Source organism: Arvicola amphibius, chromosome 5 (assembly GCF_903992535.2).
Source record: "Arvicola amphibius chromosome 5, mArvAmp1.2, whole genome shotgun sequence".
NCBI classification, from domain to species: Eukaryota; Metazoa; Chordata; class Mammalia; order Rodentia; family Cricetidae; genus Arvicola; species Arvicola amphibius.
This window is the reverse complement of record NC_052051.1, coordinates 83,295,442-83,320,777: the sequence shown is the minus strand read 5'-3', so window position 1 is coordinate 83,320,777 and position 25,336 is coordinate 83,295,442. Positions and strand designations below refer to the sequence as shown.

The window sequence follows — 25,336 nt, the reverse complement described above, 5'->3', positions numbered from 1 at the left end:
CCATGATGTGAACCACTCCCTCCCACCTTCCCTGCCAAGACAGATTGAAGGTTGATTAAGAGGAGCTCCTGTTCTGATGAATATGATCCAGAGATTTCTATAAAGGCGATAACATTCATGTACACCCGCAGATTGTCCGTTTCATACATTGTGGCCTCCTTAAAAGATGCTCAGTTGCTTGTCACTTTTAGATTTGGATGTGAAAGCCCAATTATGTAAAAGGATAGCAAACAGACTGACTGTACTTCTGGGTGCAGGGGGATGACAGGGTAGGAAGGTAAATGGGGGTGACAGGATGGGGCAAGGAGGTATATGGGGGTGACAAGATGGGGCAGGGAGGTATATAGGGGGACAGGATGGGGCATGGAGGTTATATGTGGTGACAGGGCAGGGAGATATATGGGGGTGACAAGATGGGGCAGGGAGGTATATGGGGGACAGGATGGGGCAGGGAGGTTATATGTGGTGACAGGGCAGGGAGATATATGGGGGTGACAAGATAGGGCAGGGAGGTATATGGGGGACAGGATGGGGCAGGGAGGTAGACATGGGGCTGCTGTTGAACTAAATGGTCCAGGAGAGAGAAGATGAAGCCTGGACAAAGGCGGGCAGGGGGAACAGAGAGGAAAGACTTAGAAGGAAGAGTTGCCTTTTGCTTGTCTTTTTACATTTTATTTTATATACATTGGTGTTTTCCCTGCATGTATGCATGTCTGTATGAGGGTGTCTGATCCCTGGAACTAGAGTTACAGACAGTTGTGATCCGTCATGATCTGTCATGTGGGTGCTGGGAATTGAATCTGGGTCCTCTGGAAGAGTAGCCAATGCCCTTAACCAATAATAATCCATCTTTGCCGCCTCTTTTGTTTTGTGTGGGTGCTGGGAATTGAATCTGGGTCCTCTGGAAGAGTAGCCAATGCCCTTAACCAATAATAAGCCATCTTTGCCGCCTCTTTTGTTTTGTTTGTGACAAGGTCTCAAGTAGTCCAGGCTGGCTCTGAACTTGCTATGTAGTGGAGGATGACTTTCATGAGGTCCTCCTGCCTCCACCTCCCAAGCATCAGGTTTACAGGTGTGTGCCGGTGTGCCCAGTTTAAGCTGGTGCTGGGGGTGAAACCCAAGGCTTTCTCCATAAGGGGCCCCCACACGTGACGTTAGAAACCAAGTTCGAAGGGTGAGTCCACAGGACTCAGCGATGGGTACTTGTGGAAGTGGGAGAATGCTTAGCTTTTCCCAGGGTAGAATCTATCTCCTAACATGCAGTCACAGAAAGGGTCTTCGCAGAACTGGCAGGCCTCCGCTTTCTCCTGGTGGGCAGTGGGTGTCTCCCACTCCCAGGGAATACTGCAGCAGAAGCAGCGGCAATGCGGGACCAGGTCAGCTTGCACAGGGTGGGATGGAGGGGACTCTGAGGCCCACTGTGGGTGTGGATAGGTCGGAGGCTGCTGGGTACCACTTCGGATGGCAGGGTCCTCCCTGTTGGGAGCCTGAGAACCCAACCCTGGGCCACAGGCAGCCATAGAGTCCAGAACACCAACAGCCTTTCCAAATTACAGGGCCAAGCTGTGGGCATCCGGGAAGCTGTCCCCGCAAAGGGCCACAGAAAAATTGCTTTAAAAATAGACCTGGGTGGCTGAGGAGTTGCTGAGCCAGCCGGCAGGGTGGATGGAGACACTGTCATGGGATGAGAGGGGTTTGCAGCATATCCTGGCTCTGCCCAGGCTGGAGTCTGAGACCTCACAGAGGTCCAGGAACTTGGCAGCTGGTGAGGTATGGTGAAAAATTGTGATCTCAGCAGTCATAAGCCAGGGGACCTCTTGAAACTCCAGAAGGTGTCCCTGCCTTCTTGGCAGGCAGGACAAAGACCTGTGGCTCTTGGAGAGACTCTGCAGCACAGTACAGCCTAAGACGCCAATGCTCATGAGCACTTAACAGCTGGGACAATTAAGAACTCACACCCCAGGCCATTGTCCTCAGGAAGGGAAGATGAAAAAATTCCATTCATTGTTCTAGCCACTCGTAGAATTAATAGGACTTTAATGTGCCCCCAAACCCAGGTGCCTAGTTGGTATATATCCTAAGCTGGGCCTGGAGCTGGGAACTTTATGGATATATTTCTTTTTCATTCCTGTCCAGAATTCTCAGGTATATGTTATTTTCATCTTTATAAAAAGACTTTCAGGGCTGGAGAGATGGTGCAGGGGTTAAAAGCACTGGCTGTTATCCCCAGAGGTCCTGAGTTCAATTCCCAGCAACCACATGGTGGCTTACAGCCATCTGTAATGAGATCTGGTGTCCCCTTCTGGCATGCAGGCATACATGCAGACAGAACACTGTATACATAATAAAAATACTTAAAAAAATAGACTTTCAGGTCTGGAGAGATGGCTCAGGGGTTAAAAGCTCTGGCTGCTCTTTCAGAAGTCCTGAGTTCTATCCACAGCCATCTATAGTGGGATCTGATGTGGGATTCCTCTCCGTAGGCTGCAAATATGTTTTTAATGCCATTGGTTAATAAAGAAGCTGTCTTTGGCCAATGGCTTAACAGAGTAAAGCCAGGTGGAAAATCCAAACAGATGTAGAGAGAAAGAAGGCGGAGTCAGAGAGACGCTATGTAGCTTCTGAAGGAGACAGATGCCTGGAAACCTTACTGGTAAACCACGAGCCTCGAAGTAAAATATAAAATAATGGAAATGGGTTAATCTAAGATATGAGCTAGTTAGCAATACGCTTAAGTGATTGGCCAAGCAGTGTTGTGGTTAATACATTTTGTGTGTAATTATTTCAGGTTGGCCAAGCAGTGTTGTGATTAATACAGTTTGTGTGTGATTATTTCAGGTCTGGGTGGCCGGGAACGAGTGCCCTCCATATGCACTCTTCTGGCATAAAGGAGTACATGCAAATAGAACATTCATACACGTAAAATAAAAAAAAAATCTTTAAAAAAGATGAAAAAAACGAAAAAAAGATTTTCCTCCTAGATTTAAAAATACTTTATGTCTGTGTGCATGTCTGTGTGTGAATGAGTGCAGGCGCCCTCAAGGTCAGAGTACAGAGTTACAGGCAGTTGTGTGCATCCCAGCTCAGGTGCTGGAACTGAACTCAGGTCCTCTGCAAGAGCAGGATGCACTCTTAACTGGAGCCATCTACCTAGCCCCCTTTCCATCTTATGATCGAGGAAACAGAAGTCCAGAAAGGCCAAAGACTTTAATCAAGATCACCCATAAGCTAACAGGGATACCCCGCTGCGCGTCGAGAACTTAATAGGGTTCCACTGTGTCCTGGTATCCCCGTGTTCATGTGTGTGTGTTCATGTGTGTAGATGTGAATGGGAGGGCATGCAGGTGCATGTTCATGTGTGTGTGTTTATGTGTGTAGATATGAATGGGAGGGCACGCAGGTGTGTGTTCCTGTGTGTGTGTTTATGTGTGTAGATATGAATGGGAGGGCACGCAGGTGTGTGTTCCTGTGTGTGTGTTTATGTGTGTAGATATGAATGGGAGGGCACGCAGGTGTGTGTTCCTGTGTGTGTGTGTGCCCATGAAGGGCAGAGGTTGGTGGATGTTAGAAGTCCTCCTTTATTGCTCTCCGAATTCTTGTTTGAGACAAAGTCTCTCACTGAGCCTGAAGTTCTGTTTCACTTGTCTCCTAGTCTATTCTCCTCCCTGCACGTGCCCTATGGTTACAGGACCAGCCACCACCCAGTTTTTATGGGTCCTTTTGCCCGAGTGGCAGGCACCTCCAGTAGCCCCCAGCCTCTGCATTTGTGAGCAGCTGTCAGGACACTGCTGCCTAAGGCCCACTCTGTGTGAACTGCTTGTTGACCGCAGTCAGGGCGAGCCCAAAGGCCAAAAGCTGCGCCCTGCTGCAAGGGTTTTGTGGGAAGATGCCCTGGGAGTCTCAGGCTGCAGATGACTCCGCCTGTCCCCTCAGAAGCTTCCTCCCTCCTGGTCCCTGGCACATCTTACCTTGGGTGGTGTCTTCCATCTTGATGGGCACAAGGGGACTCTGGGGTGCAGAATCTCCACTCAGGGAGTAGCTGTGCTCAGCCTGGATGCCTGGAGCAGGGGAGTCCAGTTCCATGTCCAGCAGAGGGCTCTTCTCGTCCAGCACAGGGTCATCAAAGAAGCTGCTGAACAGGTCATTGGAGAAGTCCTCCATGTTCTCCACAAAGTGGTCCAGGTGCTCTGGAAAGTGCTGGGGAGGAAGGAGGAACCTCAGTTTGGCTTGGCGAGGGAGTACAGGTACTTGTGTGAAGTTACTCTGTCCTCCCGACCATCACATCACCACCACCCACCCTATGGCCAACTTCACCAACTCCAACTCTCATTGTTTGTTCTTCTCTTTAAATTTTTTGTTGCTGGGCATGATGATACGCCCTTTGATCCCAGCACTCAGGAGGCAGAGGCAGGCAGATCTCTGTGAGTTTGAGGCCAGCCTGGTCTACATAGAGAGTTCCAGAACAGCAAGAGAGAGAGAGAGAGAGAGAGAGAGAGAGAGAGAGAGAGAGAGAGAGAGAGAGAGAGAGAGAGAGAGACAGAGACAGAGACACAGAGAACCTGTCAAAAATATTGTTTTGTTATCATCATCATTATAGTGTGTGTGTCTGTGTGTGTGTGTGGAATCCTGAGTGAATATGTATTTTGGCATGGGCACACCCATGTTATGGACTTCAAGACTTAAGACCCACGGAACAACTGACAAAAGCTCAAGAGAAATGGCAAAGCTTTTCTTGGGAGTCCAAGTATGAGAGTTTACTGATCAGTGTGTGTAAAGACCAGCAACTGCAGCTTCCTCCTCCTGATGTGTACAGCCTGAGACTGCTCCCTACAGAGACCCACATAGTTCTACCCAGGTTAGCTAGCCCCATCCCAAGCTGTGCATAATAAACACACTGAGATTTCAGCTTACGGCAGTCGTGGGAACAGAACCCCATCTGATCCCTCCCAGAGTCACTCTCTGTCACTCTCTGTGTGTCTGTCATCTCTTCATTCTCTCAACAGCCTTAGCCAGGGTTTCAGGACCCAAGTCTTTCTGGTTGAGGCAACTGAGCTATTACTCTCCAACCCACTACCTGGCTGCCTTTTATTTTTATGTAAATTAGTTTATGTCTATGAATGCTTTGCCTGCATTTATGCATATGCAGTCTGTGTATGCCTGGTGCCCTTGGAGAGGTTGCCAGAAGAAGGCTTTGGATCCCCTAAAACTGGAATTGCTATTTAACTTCAGTTGTTAGCTCCCACGTGGGTACTGAGAATCAAACCTGGGTCCTCTGCAAGAGCAACCTGTGCTCTTGACTGCTGAGCTCTCTCTCCAGCCCTGTATCTGCTTTTCTGAGACAAGGTCTTGTTACGTAGAACAGGCTGGCTTCGAACTCATGATCTCAAGAGTTTCAGGCACCTACCATGCCTTCCCAAGCTGTTCTTTAGTCCAATGAGCCACCCCACTGAGGTTCAAGTCCTGGCTTTGATCCTGCCAGCTGTTTACCCGATCTGTGTAAGCTGCAAGTACCAACTCATTAATGGGCTATGAAATTAATTTAGTGGCTCATGACCAAAATTTAAAAAATATACTTGGAAAAATTTTCCTTGACACACAATAACTGTACATATCTAAGGGGTAGACTTTGACATTCGTCACGTGTGCAGATTGGGTTCATGGGACATATCCATTACCTTAAACATGTAGCCTTTTGTGTGGAGCACTGAAACTGCTGTCTGCTAGCTATTTTATGTATAAATTAATCATTGTCAACCACGGTACCCCACCGTGCTACAAAACATTAGCTCCCACAGCTTTGTCACTGCGTTCCTGTCCCCATGGCCACCATCCCCAGCCCTTATTTTCCCTGCCAGTCCCAGCCCCTGGCAACCACTATTCTACTTTCTGCTTCCACCAATCAACTCCTTAAGCTTCTACATACAGATGAAAGCATGACTTTTATTTTCATCTGGGGTGTTGTGTATGCTAGGCAAGGGCTTTATAACATCCAAATTATATAAACCAGCCCCTGTCCATGTGGGCATTTATGAGCAGAATTTAAGTAAAATAGAATAGAATAAAATACAAAATAAGTAGAAAATATCAGAATGCATCACACATACTGAAGTAAAAAACCTGGTGAAATATTAATCTCAGCTATGTTTATACTTGATAAAGATGCCAAGTCCCTTTCTCAGAAATAAGAGGACAAAAACTTTGATAGTGATGGTGGGAAAGCCAATTAACCCGTGTTTTAACCTCCTCTGTATATAGTGGGGCTGATAATACTTTCTACTTGCTATGCTTTAAGCCACATATTAAGCCACATATGAGTAATGATTTATAATGGCCCCTTAAACTGCCACAAAGTCAACAAATGTCATATCATTAATAGACACTCCAGAGCCAACACATAATAGGTGCTTTTCCCCCCAAGGAGCCGTAGATGCGCACACAGTGTGACCATTGTTCATGAGTGCTGTTGCTGGTCGCTGAATGAGATTGAGTGGGGTTGCTTTAGGCTCTGTATTGTCGCCTGGTCAACGCAAAGGGCTGGCACTGTGGAACTGGCTCCATGTCCAGAGTCGTTAACTTCCTGTGTCCTGAACTGCTAGGACCCTGTCCCCAGGAGGCCGGGATGAGCAATGCCTTCTGCTTCAGGATAAGGCTCAGCACCTTGGGAACGAGCAGGGGCTGCAACCATGTAGACTAGTTTCCATTACTTTCTGATTTTTTTAAACTTTTATGTGTCTTAGTTTCCTCATCCAGACCCCATATCATATCATTGCCATGGGGAGCAAGTGTTGGTCACGAGCTTCGTACTCACCTCATACAATTAGGAGACTGAAATGATTGAGCGCACAGGAAGCGCTCAGAGCGGCACTTGGTGGTAGTGAGTGCTCCGCACACTGCAGTTATTACTATGAAAACAGCAGCCGCTAAACTCTGGGCATGAGCTTGGAGTCTGTAGAGGGAGGTGGTTTGAGTTTTCCCTCTCACCAAGTGTGCTGAGAAACGCCAGGACAAAATATTCCCAGGGCTGCCACTGGTTTATTATGGGGTCCTGCTTCTGTTCTCCCAGGAACCGTCACCATTATTTTATATTTTTGTTTTATTTAAGCCTTCCAAAGAGCTTTCGTATATCCCCCGCCTTCTCTTTAACCTAAGATGACCTTGAACTTCCGATCCTCTCACCTCCACGAGGTAATGGGGATGGAACCCAAGGCCTAGGCAGCCACCCTTACCGACAAAGCCACGCACGCCCCAGGCCCCACACCATTCATTTAAGCAGCGCCTTTCCCCAAGGAGCAAAGGTATTGCTTTGTATTTGACCGATAGGGAATCTGGGGCCCTGGAGCCAGACACAACCAGGAAGAGTCCATGGTCCCTCACTGTCCAGACCTTCTCTGGTCACCACACAACTCTCCCTAAACAGAGAAACAGCCTGACTGCTTGCTGCCAGACTGAGTGTGCCCGCCCAGAGACAGGTTTACCTGCTAGACACTCGCTCACTAGGGGCGCTGGTGCAGAGCAAGGCCACTAGTGCATTACCTGTGAAGGAGCGCCTGGGGGGTGCGGTACAAAGAGCTAGGGAGCTAAACAAGTCTCTACAACAATGGGAATCTAGACAGAAACGCTATATGCTCCTCACCAACAACCATCTTCGGCAGTCAGCATTGAGCGGTCCACATTCACGGCAGAACCAGGCCAGCCCAGCTGGGGGCGCTTCCTTCCAATCGAACTCTCTGTGAGGGGGCCTCTCTCCGAGACTGCGGTGGGGCCCAGGGGAGGGGGTTGCGCAGAGCTGGAAGAGCCGTGAGTCAGCGGCTACAGTATTTCTCCAGCAGCTGCTCTGCAGGCGATAAGGGTTTGCCAAGCCCCTTCCCGGGGGCCTGGGAGAGGAGAGTGGGGGGGGGGGTCCCTGAAGTTTCCAGTTTCAGGAAGATGAACAAGTATGACCCCTTTTGAGGATGCCTAAAGGAACGTGCTAAGGGGCCTCGGTTGGCCGGGTGTTATGAGGCGCCCCTACCCCACCTGCTAGAAACAGCAGCCAAAGCTCAGAAGGCTGGAGCTTCCCGAGTGGTGGGAGCCAAGTGGAAGAGGAGGGCGGCCAAGGGGCAGGAAGGGTGGGGTGGAGGACGCTCCGCGCTCGGTCTTCCTTGCCCAGGGTTCCTGGAGTGCTGGGTGGATGGTGGTCGTGTCATATCGCACCTAGATTTATTTGCCTCTCCTGGGAGCATTGCCATCATTAGCTGCTCGTTGAATACTGTAGCCTCTTTCTATCTAATGTCTGGCCTCTCGGACATGCAGATCAGCTATGGTTTGAGACAGCAGGAAACTGAGAAAGTTACTGGTCTATGCCCTTCCCCAACCCATTTTACTACTGAGAAAGCTAAGGTCCAGAGAGTGCAAGTCCTTTACCCACAGTCACACAGTCAATATTTCGGGCGGGGTTCTCCGCAGTTCTGGGATTGCGCTGAGGGGAAGGAGTTCCTCTTGTGTTCTCAACTCACCTCCCTCCATTTCTTTAAAGCTCTCTCTACTCTAGAGACTTCAGACCTCCCCAGCTCTGGCTCTGGTCGCTGTCTCCTGCCATCCAGCCCCCTCCCCGCCTCTTGCTCACACAGACACACAAAAATCAGATTTAGGATGTCTGTTGGAAATTGGGGGTGGAGCTGGGGAAGAAAGGCCAGTGGCAAGGAGTTCATAGAGGATCTCACGCCAGCGTTTGAGGGGGGGCAGTGTTCTGTTAGGGTGGGCAGCCTTCGGGGGTGTCTTTTCATACAGGCTACGGGGGAAGCCAGAGAAAGAGACATTTCCCTCCTCCTTAAAGACTTTTTCCTACACTTGTGCCAATATCAGCTCCTTCGCCGCCGCCACGCGCAGCCGGCGCCGGCTCCACTCTCTGGAAGGAGAGGTCCCCAGCCCTCCGGCTCTCAGGCCGGCACCCCGCCTCCCCGGCTGCTGCGCCTCCCCTTGGCGCGGCAGCTCAGCTGCCCACCCTTTAAATTTTAGGGGTGGCTAAGGGGTCCAGCTTGCCTGAGTCGCAGTTACGTGGCTAAACTGGTTTATTGGGTCCCGCCCCTCGTAGGAATCTCGCTTGTTCATTGGTGAAAGAAGAGGAGCTCCTCGCCAATGAGAGGAGACTGCGAGCCACCGCCCGCCTGGCCGGGAGCGCGGCTGCGCAGAGCAGGGTTCTAGACAGGGAAGCCTGCAGGGCGGTGTGCAAGTACAGCGTGTTCTTGATCTGTGATGGGGCAGAACTGAGATGGCAATTCCGCGGTCTCCGGAGACACTAATAGTCGTTTGGCCACCCGTGATGAGAGGGAGGGCGATTCTCTTCCAGCTCTTCTCCACCCCCTCTTCCAGTAATCTTACCATAGGGTGGCACGGAGGTACCACAAGGTACCAGCCCCTCGTGTGAGAGGGGACGTTCCCAGGATCGTACAGAATAAACTCTTGCTCCTTTCCGCGATTTTTTCCTTAACCTTTCCATAGGGGTCAGTGCCCTAGGGCTCAGCAGCTGGCTGGAGTAGGGGTTCTGTCACTTGTGCATCCTTCCCCCACACCCCTAGTTTTCTGACGCTTGCACCCCTGTCCTGGTTTCTGCCCCAACCCCTAATCCAGACAGATTCGGTCTGTGCTGGGTGGGGGAGACCTAAATTGGCCTAGACTGAGCTATGGGATCAGGGGTGGGGGAAATCCCCAGCGAACATTCCTTCTGAGAGAGCAAGCTCTGGGAAGAGATGGGAGGAGCGTTCTCTCACACTTCCCTCTTTCCCGTCCCTGGGAGAACTGCAGCAGATGCCTGTCGTCCCCTAACACACTGACCCATGCATTCCCGGACGGTTACTTGCCTAGTGACCACGAGATAATTGCCTCCATTTCAAGCCCAAGGGCCACCACTGTGAGTCACTGCTGTGTCTAGTGTGTGGGTTGGGTGAGGGGCACACGACCAAGACTGCGGAGAGGGGAAGTGGGCTCCTGGGGGCCCAGCTGTCAGCAGATCGCTTTGTCCTTAAGCATCAACACCCAAGCTTTGGGGGCCCTAAAACACTAAGAACTTGTCTTCTGGAGCTAGGCTCGTGGCTGCCTGGCCAAAGGGAAGAGACATCGGGCACAAAGTCAGAAGGCCCCAGATGGAAACCTCTCTTCTTGGCTCTGCTCTGAGGCCTAGGCAGGTTAAGGAGAACTGGCCAGGTTTCTATTGGCTACAGTTGGTCCCTCCTGAGGAAGGTGTTAGGGGCAGAATGAAGAGCCAGTTTGTCTTTGTCTAGACTCTCAGGCCTAGAAGGCTACCACTTCCCTGGAGCTCTCCTGGCAGCGTGGAAGTTGCAGGGAGTCTGGTGTTCTAACCAGCCTTACTATCAACCTTTCTTCTACAGAACAAGGAAGGAGCGTGCCGAGTCCAAATAAGCAGGAGTGCTCTGTGAGTGCAGGTGTACACGTGTGCACACCTGCACACAAAGGCAGGCTTTCCACCCAGGGAATCTCCGTTTCTCTGACATGACACACAGAGAGACACAGACCACCCCACCCCCACAGCTGATACATTGAGGTTTGTCTTACACTGGGTCTATCATATGTACACTGCCGCCACACGCACCCCAGATTTCATAGGTGTACACTCTCAGGCAGTATAAGAAGCTTAGGGAACATTTATCAGATGGGATCAGATGGACAGCAAATCAAAGGGCTGGAGGTGTGACTCATGGTTAGAGCATTTAAGTATGCATGAGGTCCTTTGCTCAATCCCCAGTACCACAAAACCACCAAAGATCAGGTGTGGAGTACACGCACTTGGGAGGCAGAGGCAGGTGGATCTCTGTGAGTTTGGAGTAGCCAGGGTTACATAGGGAGACCTAGCTCAAAAACCAAACGACCAAAAAACACAACACAAGAAATACACACATGTGAAGTCATGCCATACAGGCTCATATATACTCAGGACCACATGCAACATCTCATATGCTCCCAGGCCTACATACACTAAGCCACAGCCTGAGAGGGCTGCATCATGGCAGCCCAAGCAGAAGATTTGGGAGTCCTCACCTTGTTTGAGGCTGGGACAGTGACAGCTGGGACAGGAGGAGTGACTGTGTGCAGACCGGAGCTTTGCTTTTGTGCCAGTGATGTCGGAAAAAGAGGAGAGTGGGTAAGCTGGCACCCACAGCAGGCTATTTTTATGCCAAGCAAGGCCGTGGAAGGGCACACATCACCTCTGCTGTCCTCAGCCTGGTAGTCTGGTTCTCATCTACCTTTCCCTCCTGTCACCAGTAACCCTGGACACAGGTCCTTCCGGTTTTCAGTCATCTGACAAGGTAGCCCTTTGCTGTGGCCCAACTCTGAGGCAGGTGCCAGGCACTGTCTGGGCAGGAGGAAACCATGGCAGTGAGGGACACTGCCCAGGGCCCAGATTAGCTGTGACTGGCATCACTGAGGGATGGCATCTCATGGTCTGGCTTCTGGAGAGGCTGGTCCATATGCATTAGCCAGAGGATGCCTTCGGGACAGCTCAGGACACAGAACCAAGTGCCAGAGCTGGCACCGGGGACCTCTGGACAATAAAGGCAAGCAGTCACCCTCACTACCCACCACACACACATTCATCCAGCCTTACTGAACTCTTAACATGTTAAGCTCTGCGGACTGAGAGATGAACAAGTGGCCTACTTCCCATTCTAGAAAGACTTTCTACTGTGGTGTGACTACCCTTTTATGACAGTAGGTTCATATTTGGAAATGTGATCTCTTTCTAGAGCTGTGATCTCCTAAACCCTAAAACAACCATGTCATCCCCCTGTTCAGTACCCATCCTTAACCCCAAAGAGTAGACTCTAAATTCCGCAGGGTAGCAGGACGATCCATTCATGTTGCGCCTCACTCTGAGTCTCACTAGCTAAGGCTAATCCTTTCCCCCTCCTCTTTTCAGACCAAATCTTGCTCTGAAGCCGGGATGCCCTCAAACTTGTGATCCTCCTGCCTTGCCTCCCAAGTGCTGGGGAGCTGTGGGCTCAGTTCTTTCAGATATACACGATGCCTTGCGTGTTCAGGTAGAACCCAGATGTTTGGAGACTTGCCGAGTGGGTGCATGAAGGCGTGTGTCAATGAGCTAATGGACTGAGGCCCCTTCCTCTGCAGCAGAGCACCCAGGAATGAGTGTCCTGTATCCTGCTCTGCTGCCAGCCCACTCCTGCTCCAGGCCGAGTTTCCACTGGCCAGGACTTCCTCCTTGCATCCCTCCCTGGGGGGACGCGGGTGGGGGAGCGCTACACCCATTTTTTTTATGTTGTCTGGCCTAAGGCCATTTTGTGTTTAAGCTAAGACAGACCAGTTATGTAGGGTGCACAGACCCCCCACTTGGTGCTGGAGACGTAGTTCTCAGCTGCAGGCCAGGTCTGTGAGTATAGATGGGGCCTGTTGGTCACTTAGCTGGATCTGCTCTTTTTGGGTCCTGACCAGCTGGAAGCCTAGCACTTGGCTCTGGCTGAATTCTCCTGGCCTCTTCTCCTCCTCGGCACAGTTACTCTTCAGCTTCTGGCTTAATCAAGGTCCAGCCCGTCTGAGTTGTCCTCAGGTTTTATTTTTGGAACAAGTGACATTTTCTCTCCTTATGTCCTCCCTTCCTTCTGAGAAGGTGTGGGATCCTTGGGTTCCCCTGGGGATCAGGCTATGGCTTTAGTGTCAGGGTTCTGGACCTCTCTAGGCCTTCAAGGGGAGACTCCTCACCCCGCAGATGTGCCCGAGCCAGCCGCCTTGCCTTCTTTCCCCACCCAGTGTGTGACTAATGCCTGCCCTTGTCCTTCTTGAAGAGCACTGCTCGAGCCAAAAAAAATCATAATTTGAAGCACCAAAAGGCCCGCCTCCTATTATTGTGGGATGATATAGTTCAGGGGTTATAAACAGGGAGACAGACAGGCCTTATCTGCTATGTGCTGTACAACCTATACCAGGTTCTCAGCCTCTCTAGCCTGGGCCTCAGCTGTGAAGCAGGGGTGCTTCCATCTACAGCACCAGGTTGCTAGGAGAAGTAATTTGTAAAGCGCTTTCAACAGTGCAGGGCATTCAGAAGGTGCTCACTCAGTGTAACCATGGCAGGCGAAGGAAATGAAGGGCAGGGTGGAGTAGATTTGCTCAGGGACACACAGCCCAAGGAAGCCACTGTGCAGTACCACACATCTCTCTCATCTTCAGCCCAAGGAGACTGGAGGGACTGACAGGAGCCCCAGTCAGATGAACAAGCCCTCGGCCTTCCATGGTGGCCCCTAGCACCCTAGTCAGGCCTTCTCTTTCCTCTATTGCATCAGGGAACTTCCTTGCTTTCTGAGTGCTGGGACTCAGGGGGCCTGGAATTCAGTCCCATGGACTCCAGTCCAGTAGGACTCTGTGAGCTGGGGTGGGTGGGGACTGCTGGGTCCTGCCTGACTCTAGAGTAGAGAAACTGGAGCAACACTCTGGCCAGCTGGGGCTCTTCCAGCTCAGCCAGATGTCTCAGGAATGTGCTGAGCTGGGAACTACCTCTCAGCTTCCCTCACCACCCCCACCCCTCACCCTGCATCTGCTTGCTGGGGCTAGGCCCCACCCCCTGCCCTTTCTCATCCTTTTCTGGGGAGCCTGGCTTCCCTCTGATCCCCTCACCACAGCCCAGCCCATCAGTCTTCTGCAGGAGTTATCAAAGGCAAGGGTTATTTTCTCTGCAGACCCCCGTGGATTGGCTGACCTTGTGGGTGCCCGGGCTGTCTAGGAGGGGGGAGTTCTTAGTGGATACAGCATGCCAGACCCCAAATATGGAACTGATTTGCAGTGCTGGAGAGAAATTTGCCTTCAGAGGTAGGGCTGGGCGTCCTCTCTGGAGAAGATCTCTGGGCATCTTGTCCCAGCTGAGGGCTGGGAGAGCCAATGGGGTGGTGTGCCAGACTGGGCTTGGCTCAACAATGGGATACAGATTCTTCCAGTCCCCCTCTCCTGGGCTTCACAGGGACATGCTTTGTCTAACATTGGAGGGGTCTGAGTTATTGGACAGGACAGGGGAACACCATTAGAGTCCTGAGATTGGGCCAAGTGACAGGGTACGGCTTGGGAGAGACCCCAGCACTAAAGAGAGCTAGCTGGCTAACCTCTGCACGGGTGGAGCTGTCTTGGGTCCTGGTGTTGTGATGAAAGGGCCAAAGGAACTAGGGACTGGTACTCCTGTTCCAGGGAGAGTCATATCAGGTCATGGGGTGGGGGTGGGGTGTGATTACTGGAGAGGTGAAGGACCCAGCTCATTGCTGCCTCATGCTACACGGGCTTGGGGAAAGCCCGCTGCTCTGTCTCCTCTTGAGGAAAATCGCCGATTATTCAGACAGGCTGATAGCGAAGATGCCCTAATGAACTCTAGACCTCTTGGCTCCAAGACAGGTCAAAGTCGCTGCGACCATCACCTAGTCCAGGCCAGAGCTATCACTGGCTCCCTGCATCCTGCTGAAACAAAGGAACGAACAAACTGGAAGCTCTCTAGCAGGGCATCAAAGGTCGAAGACAACGGATCCCACAGAAGATGTAGGGTGTTTTCTCCTCTCTCAAGCTAGTAAGATTGTCACTTCCTTTATCTTCTCATTCCCACTCCTCCCATCCTCTCAGACTCAACGTACATGTGGCTTCCTCCAGGAAACCTGCCTGGATCATTTAGCGCCAAGAATTCTCTTTCTGCTGTGCTCCCATAGCATGAGGCTGCTGGCTGCTGACTGATGCCTTGTACTCTGTGCATGATAGGAGCCGAGTCTCCTTCTAAAGGAGCCCTAAGCGTGGCACAAGCGGAATTCCTCATGGCACAGATGACAATAATAATGGTGAACATGTATGTGCCGCACCTGCTCTGCTTCTTTGCCTTCAGTGTCTCATTTAAGCCTCAGGAAATAAAGTAGACACTATTGGAGCCTTTGCTTTACAAACCAGGACACCAAGGCACACACAGAGAGAAGCATTTCCCAGCTTCATACTGCTTGTGGTGGGCCAAGTCACATCTGAACTCAGCCCTGCCTCCAGAGCGTGTTGGTCCATGACTTCACTGGCTGTTGTTAGAAATGAGTGAGGGTCCCTGCTACTCCTGCATACCCCTGTATGCAGCTAGTAAAGGCTGGGTACAAAGCATGGGCCCCAGCTCCAGGCATGGAGTATCCACCCAGGGCTCCAGCTTTGTCCTTCCCTGGCTATGCATGTCCTGATACCTAGAAACATAGAGCTCTGAGGGGCTGGGAAGTTTTGGGGCTTAACAAAAAGGAAAGGCCTTCTATCCAAGTCTGGTATTGCAGGCCTCCTGTAATCCTAATTATGCAGGAGGTTGAGCAGCAGGATCACAAGTTCAGGGCCTGTCTGGACTATAGAGTGAGTTCAAGGCCAGCTTGGGTAACTTAGAGAGACCTTGTCTTAAAATTTTAAAAGGAAAGAAGAGGGCCAAGGATATAGTGGAATGTAGAGTGCTTGTCTAGCACGAGGAAGAACCTGGGTTCAGTCCTTAGTACATAAAAAAGTTGCCAGGCTATGGTGGCACAGTTGGGTGGTGGTAGCACATGCCTTTAATCCCAGCATTCAGGAGGTAGAGGCAGTAGGATCTCTGTCAGATCAAGGTGGGCTTAGTCTACAGAGTGAGTTCCAGGACAGGTCCCCCCATGGCAGTGCCAAGTGCTAACATCTTTCTTTTCAGACAAGGACAGCATCAGCGAAGGCAACAGTGTTCCTCAGAAGGCATATTGTGCACTAGGCTCTGTGCTAGGTCCTCTTCAAGAATTCCTAGTTGAGGGCCAGGAAGATGGTAAGATGGTAAGGATGCTGTTGCCAAGCCTGACAGCTAAAGTTGGATCCTCGGACTCCACATGCTACAAAGAGGGAACTGAAATCAGCTCTTTGCAGATCTTCACATGTACCCACGGCATGCACACACATACTGGGGGGGGGGGGAGAGAAAGGAGAGAGAGGAGAGGGGGGAGAGGAAAGATAGAGGGGAGAGAGGAGAGAGAAAAAGGAGAGGAGAGATAGAGGAGAGAGGAGAGAGAAAGAGGAAAGAGAGGAGAGAGGGGGGAGAGGAGAAATAGGAGAGAGAGAGAGGAAGAGAGAGGAGAGAGAGGAGAGAGGGAGAGAGAGGAGAGAGGAGAGAGAGCAGAGAGGAGAGAGAGGAGAGGAGAGAGAAAAAGGAGAGAGAGAGGAGAGAGAGAAAGAAGAGAGAGGGAGAGGAGAGAGAGGAGAGAGAGTGAGGGAGAGAAAGGAGAGGGGGGAAGGAGATTCTAGTTGAGTTCTTGTGAGAACCCTACTTTTGAGCATCTTCCTGACTTTGGGCAGGAAGAAAAGAAGTCTGAATGAGTCAGGAACCTGCCCTGGCATCTAAGCACAGCCAAGACTGTCCCTAGAGCTAGCAGTGCTGATGCTGACCCTGGATGGTCACCCCACCCTCACTTCAGGCATAGCCCAGCTGCTCAGGGCCTGCCCAGCTCTCTGCCACCTGATTTTGGATCTGCTGTTTATATAGATTGAGCCTCATTGCCAGCCCAGGGCTGTTGGGGTTTGAATCTTCTGTCCAAGTGAGTAGGTTTGACAGTTCTGCTTGCTTCTTACCCAAACTCATGCAGTTTTGGAGACCAAGATATCCAGAGTATGGTCTGTTTCTAAAGGTGGATTCCCAGATAGCATTTTTTTTATTATACTACAGAGTTCACAGATAGTTAAATACTTATATTCTAATATTTCATGTTAGAAAAAGTCATCTAGGGGCTGGGGGATGGCTCAGTGGATAAAACGCTTGCTGTACAAGCATGAAGACCAGAGTTGAGATCCCCCACATTCACAGAATAGGCAGGCAGGCATGGTGGCCAGCCTTTAATCCCAGCTTTCCAGAGTGAAGACAAACTTGCTAGCTAGGCTAGGTGGACTGGTAAACTCTGGGTTTAGTAAAAGACCCTGCCTTAGTAACTAAAGTGGAGAAGGTTGAGGAAGACACCCCATGTCAACATTTGATCTCTACATGAGTGTACATACATACCCATACCTGTGTGCTCATTCAAATGTGAACATGCATAGATACAGGAGTGTAGTGTGCACACACTCAAAACAAAGGTCATCATGATAAAGTGAAAAGCTGAGGTGAGACAAAAGAATTAATACTTGAATGCATGCATAAATGGATGAATAAAAATATATTTAAAAGAAGGCTCATTAAAGCTGGGAGTTCTCTGATGTTTTCTTTCATTGCCCGTCTACCCACTCACCCTCCCCACTGCTGCCCACTCAGCCTTCTTTGCACTAATTCTCCCTCCCACCACTCACTCATCCATTTCCTCTCCTCTCTATCTTCTTATCCACTTCCCCATCCTGCGTCCATCTGTCTATCCATCCTTCTATCCATTCTTCTCTCCATTCACCCATCTGTCAACCTATAGTGTAAATAAATAAATATCTTCTAAGCACTACAAGTATAGCTAGAGAATAGCCAGAATTAATGAAGTGATCCTCTGACTTCAGGAACATTAGTCTAGTTTAGTAATGAGGAAGTCAAGGTCCAGAAAGGGAAAGGGCTTTGTCTAAGATCACACAGTATATTGAGAAATGAGGGGACTGAAGGGTGAGGATGGTTCAGGCAGAAGAGAACCCACAGGAGCAGGTTGAGTATGACTTTCTTCTGGTTGAGCCCTGTAGTTGCTGCCTGAGAACCAATTCCTGGCTCTCCAGGAGGGCCTTAAGGGCCTGCCTCATGCCTCTGTTGCTTTCATTTTTGTTATCCTTTTGGAAGAGGGAGGAGGGAGTGGCTGCTGCTGTCCAGCTGTTGTGTTGGACCACACATCCCTGCTCAGATGTGTCAGCCTCTTTGTGAAGGGTGAAATGGTTTCTGGGCCAACAGCCAAGGACTAAGGAAGCATCATTGAGTGCTCTGTCCCTGGAGACCTGGGGGAGAAGCAGACTGAGCCTGGCAACAGGGAAATCCACTCACAACTCAAAGTCAAGTTAACCTCATTGATGATATGGTGTGTCCAGTTCTAGCGAATCAGGACTCACAAGGAAACCAATACTCCCGACACACTTCTTTTGCCAGTCAAGGTTCTGGGATGTGTTCTGCTCCTCCCAGCTTCTGAACCAGATGTTCCAACCTTCCCTTTTTTTGCTGCTCCTGGCCCAAGGTCCTGCCACTGACTGTGGCTTCACTAGGTCTGCTCAAGGGGGTTACACAGACTTCTAGCCAAAGCAAAGCTCATAGTCTTGACTCTACTCCACCCAAATCGTCCTCCTCCATCATGCCCCCCTGGAGTGCTGAGACTTCCAGAAGAACAGCCTGTTCTTCAACATCTGGAACTGGTTTCTTGAGAGGGGTTCAAGGGCAAGCCAGGTCTCTCAGAGAGATGCTCCAGGAGGCCCTGGGTATAGGGACTGTAAGAGGTACATAAATGGAGGGGGAGAGGACACGAGGTGGGCGGTGTCCTCATGGGTCCTCTAGAGAACAGAGGTGCAAGTTCCTCAGAGGACATAAGGAGAGAGGATGAGGGGCCTGTCTAGGGGCTCCAGCTTTTTCTCTAAAACTCCAGGTATCCACGGTACCCTATGGATGGCAGCTAGGGAGAATGTAGGGAGGACCCTTTGGATACATAGCAGTGTCTAAATTAGAACAATAACACATACAAGGGGCTAGCTAGTCTCCAGCTATTCCTCTCTGTCCTCAGATTCCCTGGAGAGTCTAAGTTGCCTCTCTAAGTCTCTCTTTCTCGTCTGCACTAAGGATGGAGATGCTGATGGGATGCTCAGGCTAGAGAAAACAGATGTGCTGCCTACTGAAAATGCTTCTCAACAGCATCTTCACCACCAGGGGTGGAAGACATTGGGTAGGCATGCAAGGTCACCTTGGAGAAACCTTGCAAAACCTTTAACTTGTTCCAGAGCTCTTACAAGGGTCTGGTCCATTATGGTGTCAACCAGTGTCTAAGTGTAGGAAGCAAGTGAAGTCCTGGGTGAATGTGTATTGTTGACATGGCTATGTCAAGGACTCAAATGCCTCAGCCCCAAGGGAGTGGCAAAGCCTCTCCCCAGGTAAGTCTCAGATGGCAAAGTCTTCCTCGGGTAGGAATACGAATGTGAAAAGTGAGTGCAGAAAAAGTCCACCATATCTTACTCTACCTAGCTGTTTACAGACTGAAGACTGCCTCCCTACAAGATTAGCTATGTTTGCCTTCTTGTTCAGCTGTACGTCATAACCCCGCCTCCTTGTTCAGCTGTATATAACCCCGCCTCCTTGTTCAGCTGTGTATAATAACCCCGCCTCCTTGTTCAGCTGTGTATAATAACCCCGCCTCCTTGTTCAGCTGTCTGTAATAACCCTGCCTCCTTGTTCAGCTGTATGAAATACCCCCCTCCTTGTTCAGCTGTATGTAATAACTGTACATCCCTGTTCAACTGTATTTAATAAACATGCTGAGCTTCCAGGGTACCACATCTCCATCAGAGAAGTCCATCCAATCCCAGCTTTTCTTTACTGGCCCACTTAGGTCAATACGGGGAGGTATGCAGAACATGGCATCTATGCTACCTATTTCCCCATTTCTCACTTAGCTCTAGGGAGCTGGAGACCTGGGTGGGTCTACCAAAGCGCCTCTCCAGTACCAGGTCATTGAAGGAACGGGCATGTATGTTAGTGAATAAGAAAAAGAATGCCTGGGAGACACAGGGAGGCTTGGGGGCGGGTGAGGCTTCTGTGGGCATCCCCACCACACTCGGAGCTGGCCAGGTCAGGACCCCGAGGCTCCAGGGCCCCTTCTGGAATTTCCTGCATACCTCGTGAATACTCAGGTCTGGTTGGCTCTCACTGTTTTTAACAGCTTTCCTTTCCTTTGAAGGAATTTTCTCTACAAATACAATAAATTCTTGACTACCTCAAAGTCCTGTGTAGTATGAAGAAACCTGTACTTCTGCGTCACGTTCAGGCTCCAGCTCAAGGAAGATGGGCAGATCTCTGTCTGTGGGAGCTGGCTCAGCAACAGGACCCATCTCTTGTGGGGCACTCTGTTTGCTGTTAGTGACAGGTCCGCCCACTGCAAACAGATCACTGTTCCTTGACTCTACAAACACATAACTCCATATTTTACATAATTTGGAAATAATAGGTTGGCTTTTGCATTATTGTAGAATTTTACTATCAAAAGTGCCTCTTTTGCGTCACAATATGATGCTAGCTTTATGGCAATGTGTAAAATATGGTCTCTGTTTTTATGGAACTTTTTCATGGAGGAAATACATAAAAAGTCAATAAAACATCTGCAAACTGGGATCCAGGCCGTGAAGAAGCCAAAGGAAGGACAGGGGCCTCAGGCATCTGAGCTGAGAGTAGGGAACTGGGTGGAAGGACTTGAAGCAGAGCATTTCAGAAGGTAAGAATAGCATGTGCCAAGGCCTGAGGTGGCTCTGCAAAGGGACTGCAGCTTAAGGTGACTGAGTGAGGTCTAAGAGACCCAGAAAAACCTGAAAAGGAAGAAACAGGACAACCCGGGCTCAAGAGCCAGATTCAAATTCCCTACAGGTCAGCTAACTGTAGACTGCCCTAGACTATGGCCTGCAGGGGCCTCGGGAAGAGTATGCAATGGTTCAAAGTAACGACTATTCTTTGGAAACCATGGCGATGCTCTCTGTAAAGCCCAGAGACAATGTTGGCTGCAGGACTCTGATGGCTGGGAGCAGGCAAGTTTAGCATCTTACACTTTCCTCCCTGTAACACACAGCGTCTAGGGAGCTGGGGAGGTCAGTACGGTCCTTACCACAGAAGCATGAGGACCTGCGTTCGATCCCGAGAACCCATGTGAAAAGGTAGGTCCAGCGGTGCACGCTTTTAAACACAGTGCTGGGGAGGTGGGGACACTCTCGCTTGACCAGTGAGAGAAAGATGGTGTTTCCGAGGAGGCTGTCTCCTCACCTCCACACACCCGAGTACACACCTGTACACCCCACCACATAAAACACACACACACACACAAACACACACATTTAAAAAATGGTGTCTGACCTGGACCTCATTCATTCATTCGTTCATTCATTCATTCATGCAGCTGTCATGGTTGAACCACACCCTGTATGGGATCAAGGAGACAGATGTCACTCCAGCTCTCAGGAGCTGGTTTCCTCAGAAGTGGGGGAGGGTATAAAACAAAAATAAGCAAGCTCTGGACTCATAATTCAGTGTTTTGGTGGAGTGTTTGGGGGAGCTCTACTGAGATTTTGGTTTTCCAGTGAGTTTTTCTTTATTTATTCTTTTCTGATGGGTTCCACTCTTAGGCCACAGTACCTTGGCCCTTCTTGTTGATCAGAATTAACACACACACACACACACACAGGCACACACACATGCACAGGCACATACATGCACACACACAGGCACATACATGCAGATGCACGCACAGGCACACACACACAAACACACACACGCACACACATGCGCGCGCGCACACACACACACACACACACACACACGCTCTATAGATGCCTGCAGAAAGCCCACCCACACATCCACACACATACTTCTCTAATCCCCAAACCCTCCACAGGCTGGGGGTGGGACCTCTTGGGTATCCCCTTTAGCATCGGTGTAGAAGTCAGGTTGGGGACCTGAGGAGCTGTGAGCAGCTTCACCTCCTTCCCAAGCTCCTCCTCTGGGCTTGTCCTGGGGTCTCCTCATCCTCACACCTGGCTTTTCCAGCTGCTGAGAGGTGCATGGGTGTGTTGAACAAATATCCTTACAACTTCCTGCTGCTCCCCTCTGAGACAACAGAACCCCCCCCTTCCTCCTCCTCACACTTCCCAGCTGGGGTTTCTCTGGAATCCTGAGTCAGTTCCCTGGAGAGAAACCAGAGAGATCCCTGTAAGGGACGCGACACACAGACCCTCTCCTCTCCTCTCCCATCTCTGTTATCTGTCCAGACTCTCTTGCACGCACTCACAGGGCTGATGACCATAGGGTGCAATGCAAATGCTCAAGGAGCTGGGGAAGGACACAGAGGCTGCTGGAGGAAAAGCCCTGCACCTCTGGGAGCCTCTAGAGTTGCAGAGGCAGCACCATAGTACCCGGAGGAGGGCCTCAGAGGCCATGCAAACACCCAGCCACCTGCAGGCTGGCCTGCTAGACTCTCTAGCAGAGGGAGCAAGGTCTCAGCTGCAGTCAGGAGGGGCTAGCTTTCTCCTTTTGCTTTAGTGCAATGGAGGCACACGGGGTCCCCATGCAGCTTTGATGGCTCACAATGGGGTTTTAAGGACAGTGAAGACACGATTTTCCATCTTGCAGATAGACGAATCCCTCCCATCCTCATCCCCAGGACCCTCTCTCATCCTCCTGCAGGGAGTGAGGAGGGAGTTGGGGTATGGCTGTGGTAAGGAACTTAGGCAGGGAAAGAGAAGAACCAGAGAAGGAATGAGACTTGCTCAAGGTCACACAGCAACTCCTGCCTCCCCACCCAGTGCCTGGAAGATGTCAACCATAGTCCCTAACTTGCCCGGGCCTTAAGTTGCCTTCATCATCCTCTCCCCAAATCCTTACCCTAGAGCTACTGGCAAAGAGGGTCTCCCGCTAAAGATGAGGAAGTCAGGGCTCTGAGAAAACAAGTCACAGGGCCCAAGCACACCACTAGCTGAGGCAGAAGCATAGCCAGCTCCAGAATTCCCCAGGCCTATCTGACCCTGGACCAGATGAGGGCAGGAGGGTCCCAGCTGGGCTTTCCCTCCGGTGTCCCATTGCCTATCAGGGCTTCTTTCCTGCATTGGAGCAGGGCCCGGAAGAGCAGCTGCAGAGGGGTCGGCTGTGGATTTCATTGAGAAGAAAGCCCAGCTCAGCCCCCCAGCTGTGTGAAGTCTGCAGGAGGCTGCCCTGTGCCCTGTGCCCTCGCATTTCAGGGAGGCTTCAACAAGCCGCTTTCCCTCTACACAGAACCTTTTACCTGTCCAAGAGAGCTATATGAAACCTCCAAAACTCTGTTGCTTAACTCCCGGGAAACAGCTAGAAACCTTGGAAAGCACTGATCCAGCTTTTCCCCATTATAGATCAAGAAATGGAGGCTCATGCTCACAGGGAAAACAAAGGCAGGATGAGGCCACTGCTCCTAAAACAGAACATCTCTCCTAGTTCCCTTGATCTGATGTGGGAGACTAAGATTTGAACAACCTTGCTCGGACAGCAAGCCTCAGAGGGATACTGCTTGAGTAAGGCCTAGAAGTCCTGATACCTCTGACTTCCCAACTGATGACGACATCAGTCAAGCTGCTTGGGAGACTCTAGTGAAGTGCAGGGCACCTAAATCCTTCAAGGATTTGCCCTTTGCTTGCTCAAGTTTTTGTTAGCATAGGAGGTAGGTGTGAACAGGTGGGGACCCCCGTGTGCTTGGCCTTCTGGGGAGTGTGGGTGGAGGGGCATATAACTATGGTTCATTCCGAGGTGTTGGTGGGTTTCCATATGATTCTCCAAACAGCCCACATTTCTTTAGGATGGGACTCACTCTCCTCTCTCCCCAAGACCTGCCCCTCCCCATAAAGTCTCTAGGGCTGAGCTCTAGTGAAGGAGAGGAAGGAAAGAAGAGTGAGTCTCTTTTCCTTAGTGAAGGAGGGGTTAAGAAGAGAGGAAAGCAACTCCAAAGCCCGCGGCAGTCATGAAGCCACAGGGAGAGACAAGTTCAGCAGAAGCACAGGGAACTAAGGGACAGGAAGCACAGTGGCCGAGAGTCTCCTGAAACGTCACCTGGTGCTGTCCTGACCCACTACCCTCAGTTCTTTTCCCGGGAGGTCCTGAGCCTGATTTCATGGGGAGATCAGGGCAATGTTCCTCAGTTTCTGGGTCTGGCTCTGACCCCCTAAAAGCTTCGGGCCTCTGGCCTGGGAAAGCGCCACTATGCGCCCCCAAGCGGAGATACAGCCTCAGAACCGCCGAGGCCCTATAGAAGGAGCAGGAAAGGGCTCCTCCACTCTGCGCCCAATCTTGTCCCTAAACCCTGGGGTGGGTGGAGGGCGGATGGAAGACTATGGCAGGGCGGCGCGCGCGGGGAGGGGGGGCGAGGATTGGTGTCTCTTGAGTTTATGTCTGAGGTTCGGGTGGCTCCGACACCTACATGTCCCCTTCTCGTAGAAGCCAGAAGTCAACGTGTGCTCTGACTGAGTCCTCAGAAGTGGCGTGGGCGCTAGCTGCGAGCCTACACTCTAGGTTCCTGGTCTGAGAGGGGAGTCCAGGGACCTAGTGCCCATCTTAAAGTCCTATGCACGTGTCCGTCCAGGAGACTCTGAGCCGAGCCTCCTCCTTGGTTCTTAGCGATCTTTGCGGGGTTCCAAGGCACGCCGCGGAGAGGGGTGAGAATTGTGTGTAAAGGGGAACCGAGACCCTCTCGTTCTTACCGCATTGTTGAGGAAATCCGACTCGTTCAGGTCTCCCAAGTCCAGGAAGCTGGATCCCGGGAACAGCCTGTCGGCCGGGAAGGGTTCCAAGACGGCGTCCATCGCGCCGGGTTCCAGGAGACCCCCCTTCGGACTGCGCTTCCCTCACTCCAGGGCGGCGGCGATCCCCGCACCGAGCTGCGGCTGGGCCGGGCAAGCACCCCGGGGGGGGGCAGGTCCCGGCGAGCCCCGGGGGAGGAGCGGCGGGGGTGGCGCGGGTCGGGGGCGCTGGGGGACCTTAAGGCAGCGGCGCCGAACGCACTGTGGGCATTCAGCCGACTCCTCCTCCAGCTCCTCCCGGGGCGCAGCTGGCTTCCATGGGGACCCCGGGGGTGGGGCCGATGCTGGAGGAGCCCCCCGGGCCGGGTGGGAACCGGGGGTAGGGGAGCTCAATGCTCCCCCGAGACAGGATGGGTGCCGGATCTCTCTGGGTCTCGTCCTAGGCACGGCTTCGGTCACTTTCCTGGGTCTGAAACCTGGAACCCGGGGCTGGTTAGCTCAGCTGGCCCGGGCGCCACGCCCCCACATCAATATTCACGATAACTCAATATTAATGAGTAGGGGGCGTGGCTGGGGCGTCGGCTCCCCTCTTTTAAAGAGACAGGTTTCAGTTAGGCTTTCTTGGAAGGTTCAGCTTTCTGAATGCTCAAATAATGTGATGAAAGCAAAACTATTCTGGAAATTGTAAGTTTCGTGAAACCTGGGCGACTTGTGAAGGCTTTACCAGGCACGATTCCGCTAACTGAAGACCGACTAGGAAGCCAAGTTTTTCCTCTTCCTTTTCCTTCTCCTGCTCTTCCTTCTCTTCCTCCTCTTTTTTTCTTTTTGAAATAGAATCTCTCTATATAGCCTTGGCTGACCTGGAACACTCTGTGTAGACGTTGGTCTTAAACTTATGCCTCTACGTGTGCATCGCCACGCTGAGCTTTTTCCAGTTTGGTAC

At 51.2% G+C, this 25,336-nt stretch overlaps 1 protein-coding gene across 3 annotated transcripts in view; it reads right to left on the bottom strand.

Moving 5' to 3' along the window:
* Positions 1–24,841, bottom strand: part of Creb3l1 (cAMP responsive element binding protein 3 like 1) — a 40,113-nt gene extending 15,272 nt beyond the window's left edge. For all 3 annotated transcript variants that reach the window (XM_038330840.1, XM_038330842.1, XM_038330841.1), the window contains exons 1-2: positions 24,355–24,841; positions 3,969–4,197 (exon numbers count right to left, since the gene is read on the bottom strand). In XM_038330840.1, the coding sequence (XP_038186768.1) occupies positions 3,969–4,197; positions 24,355–24,456 (331 nt within the window). In that variant the 5' untranslated portion in view covers positions 24,457–24,841. The remainder of the gene's footprint in view (positions 1–3,968; positions 4,198–24,354) is intronic.
* Positions 24,842–25,336: the final 495 nt, after the last annotated feature.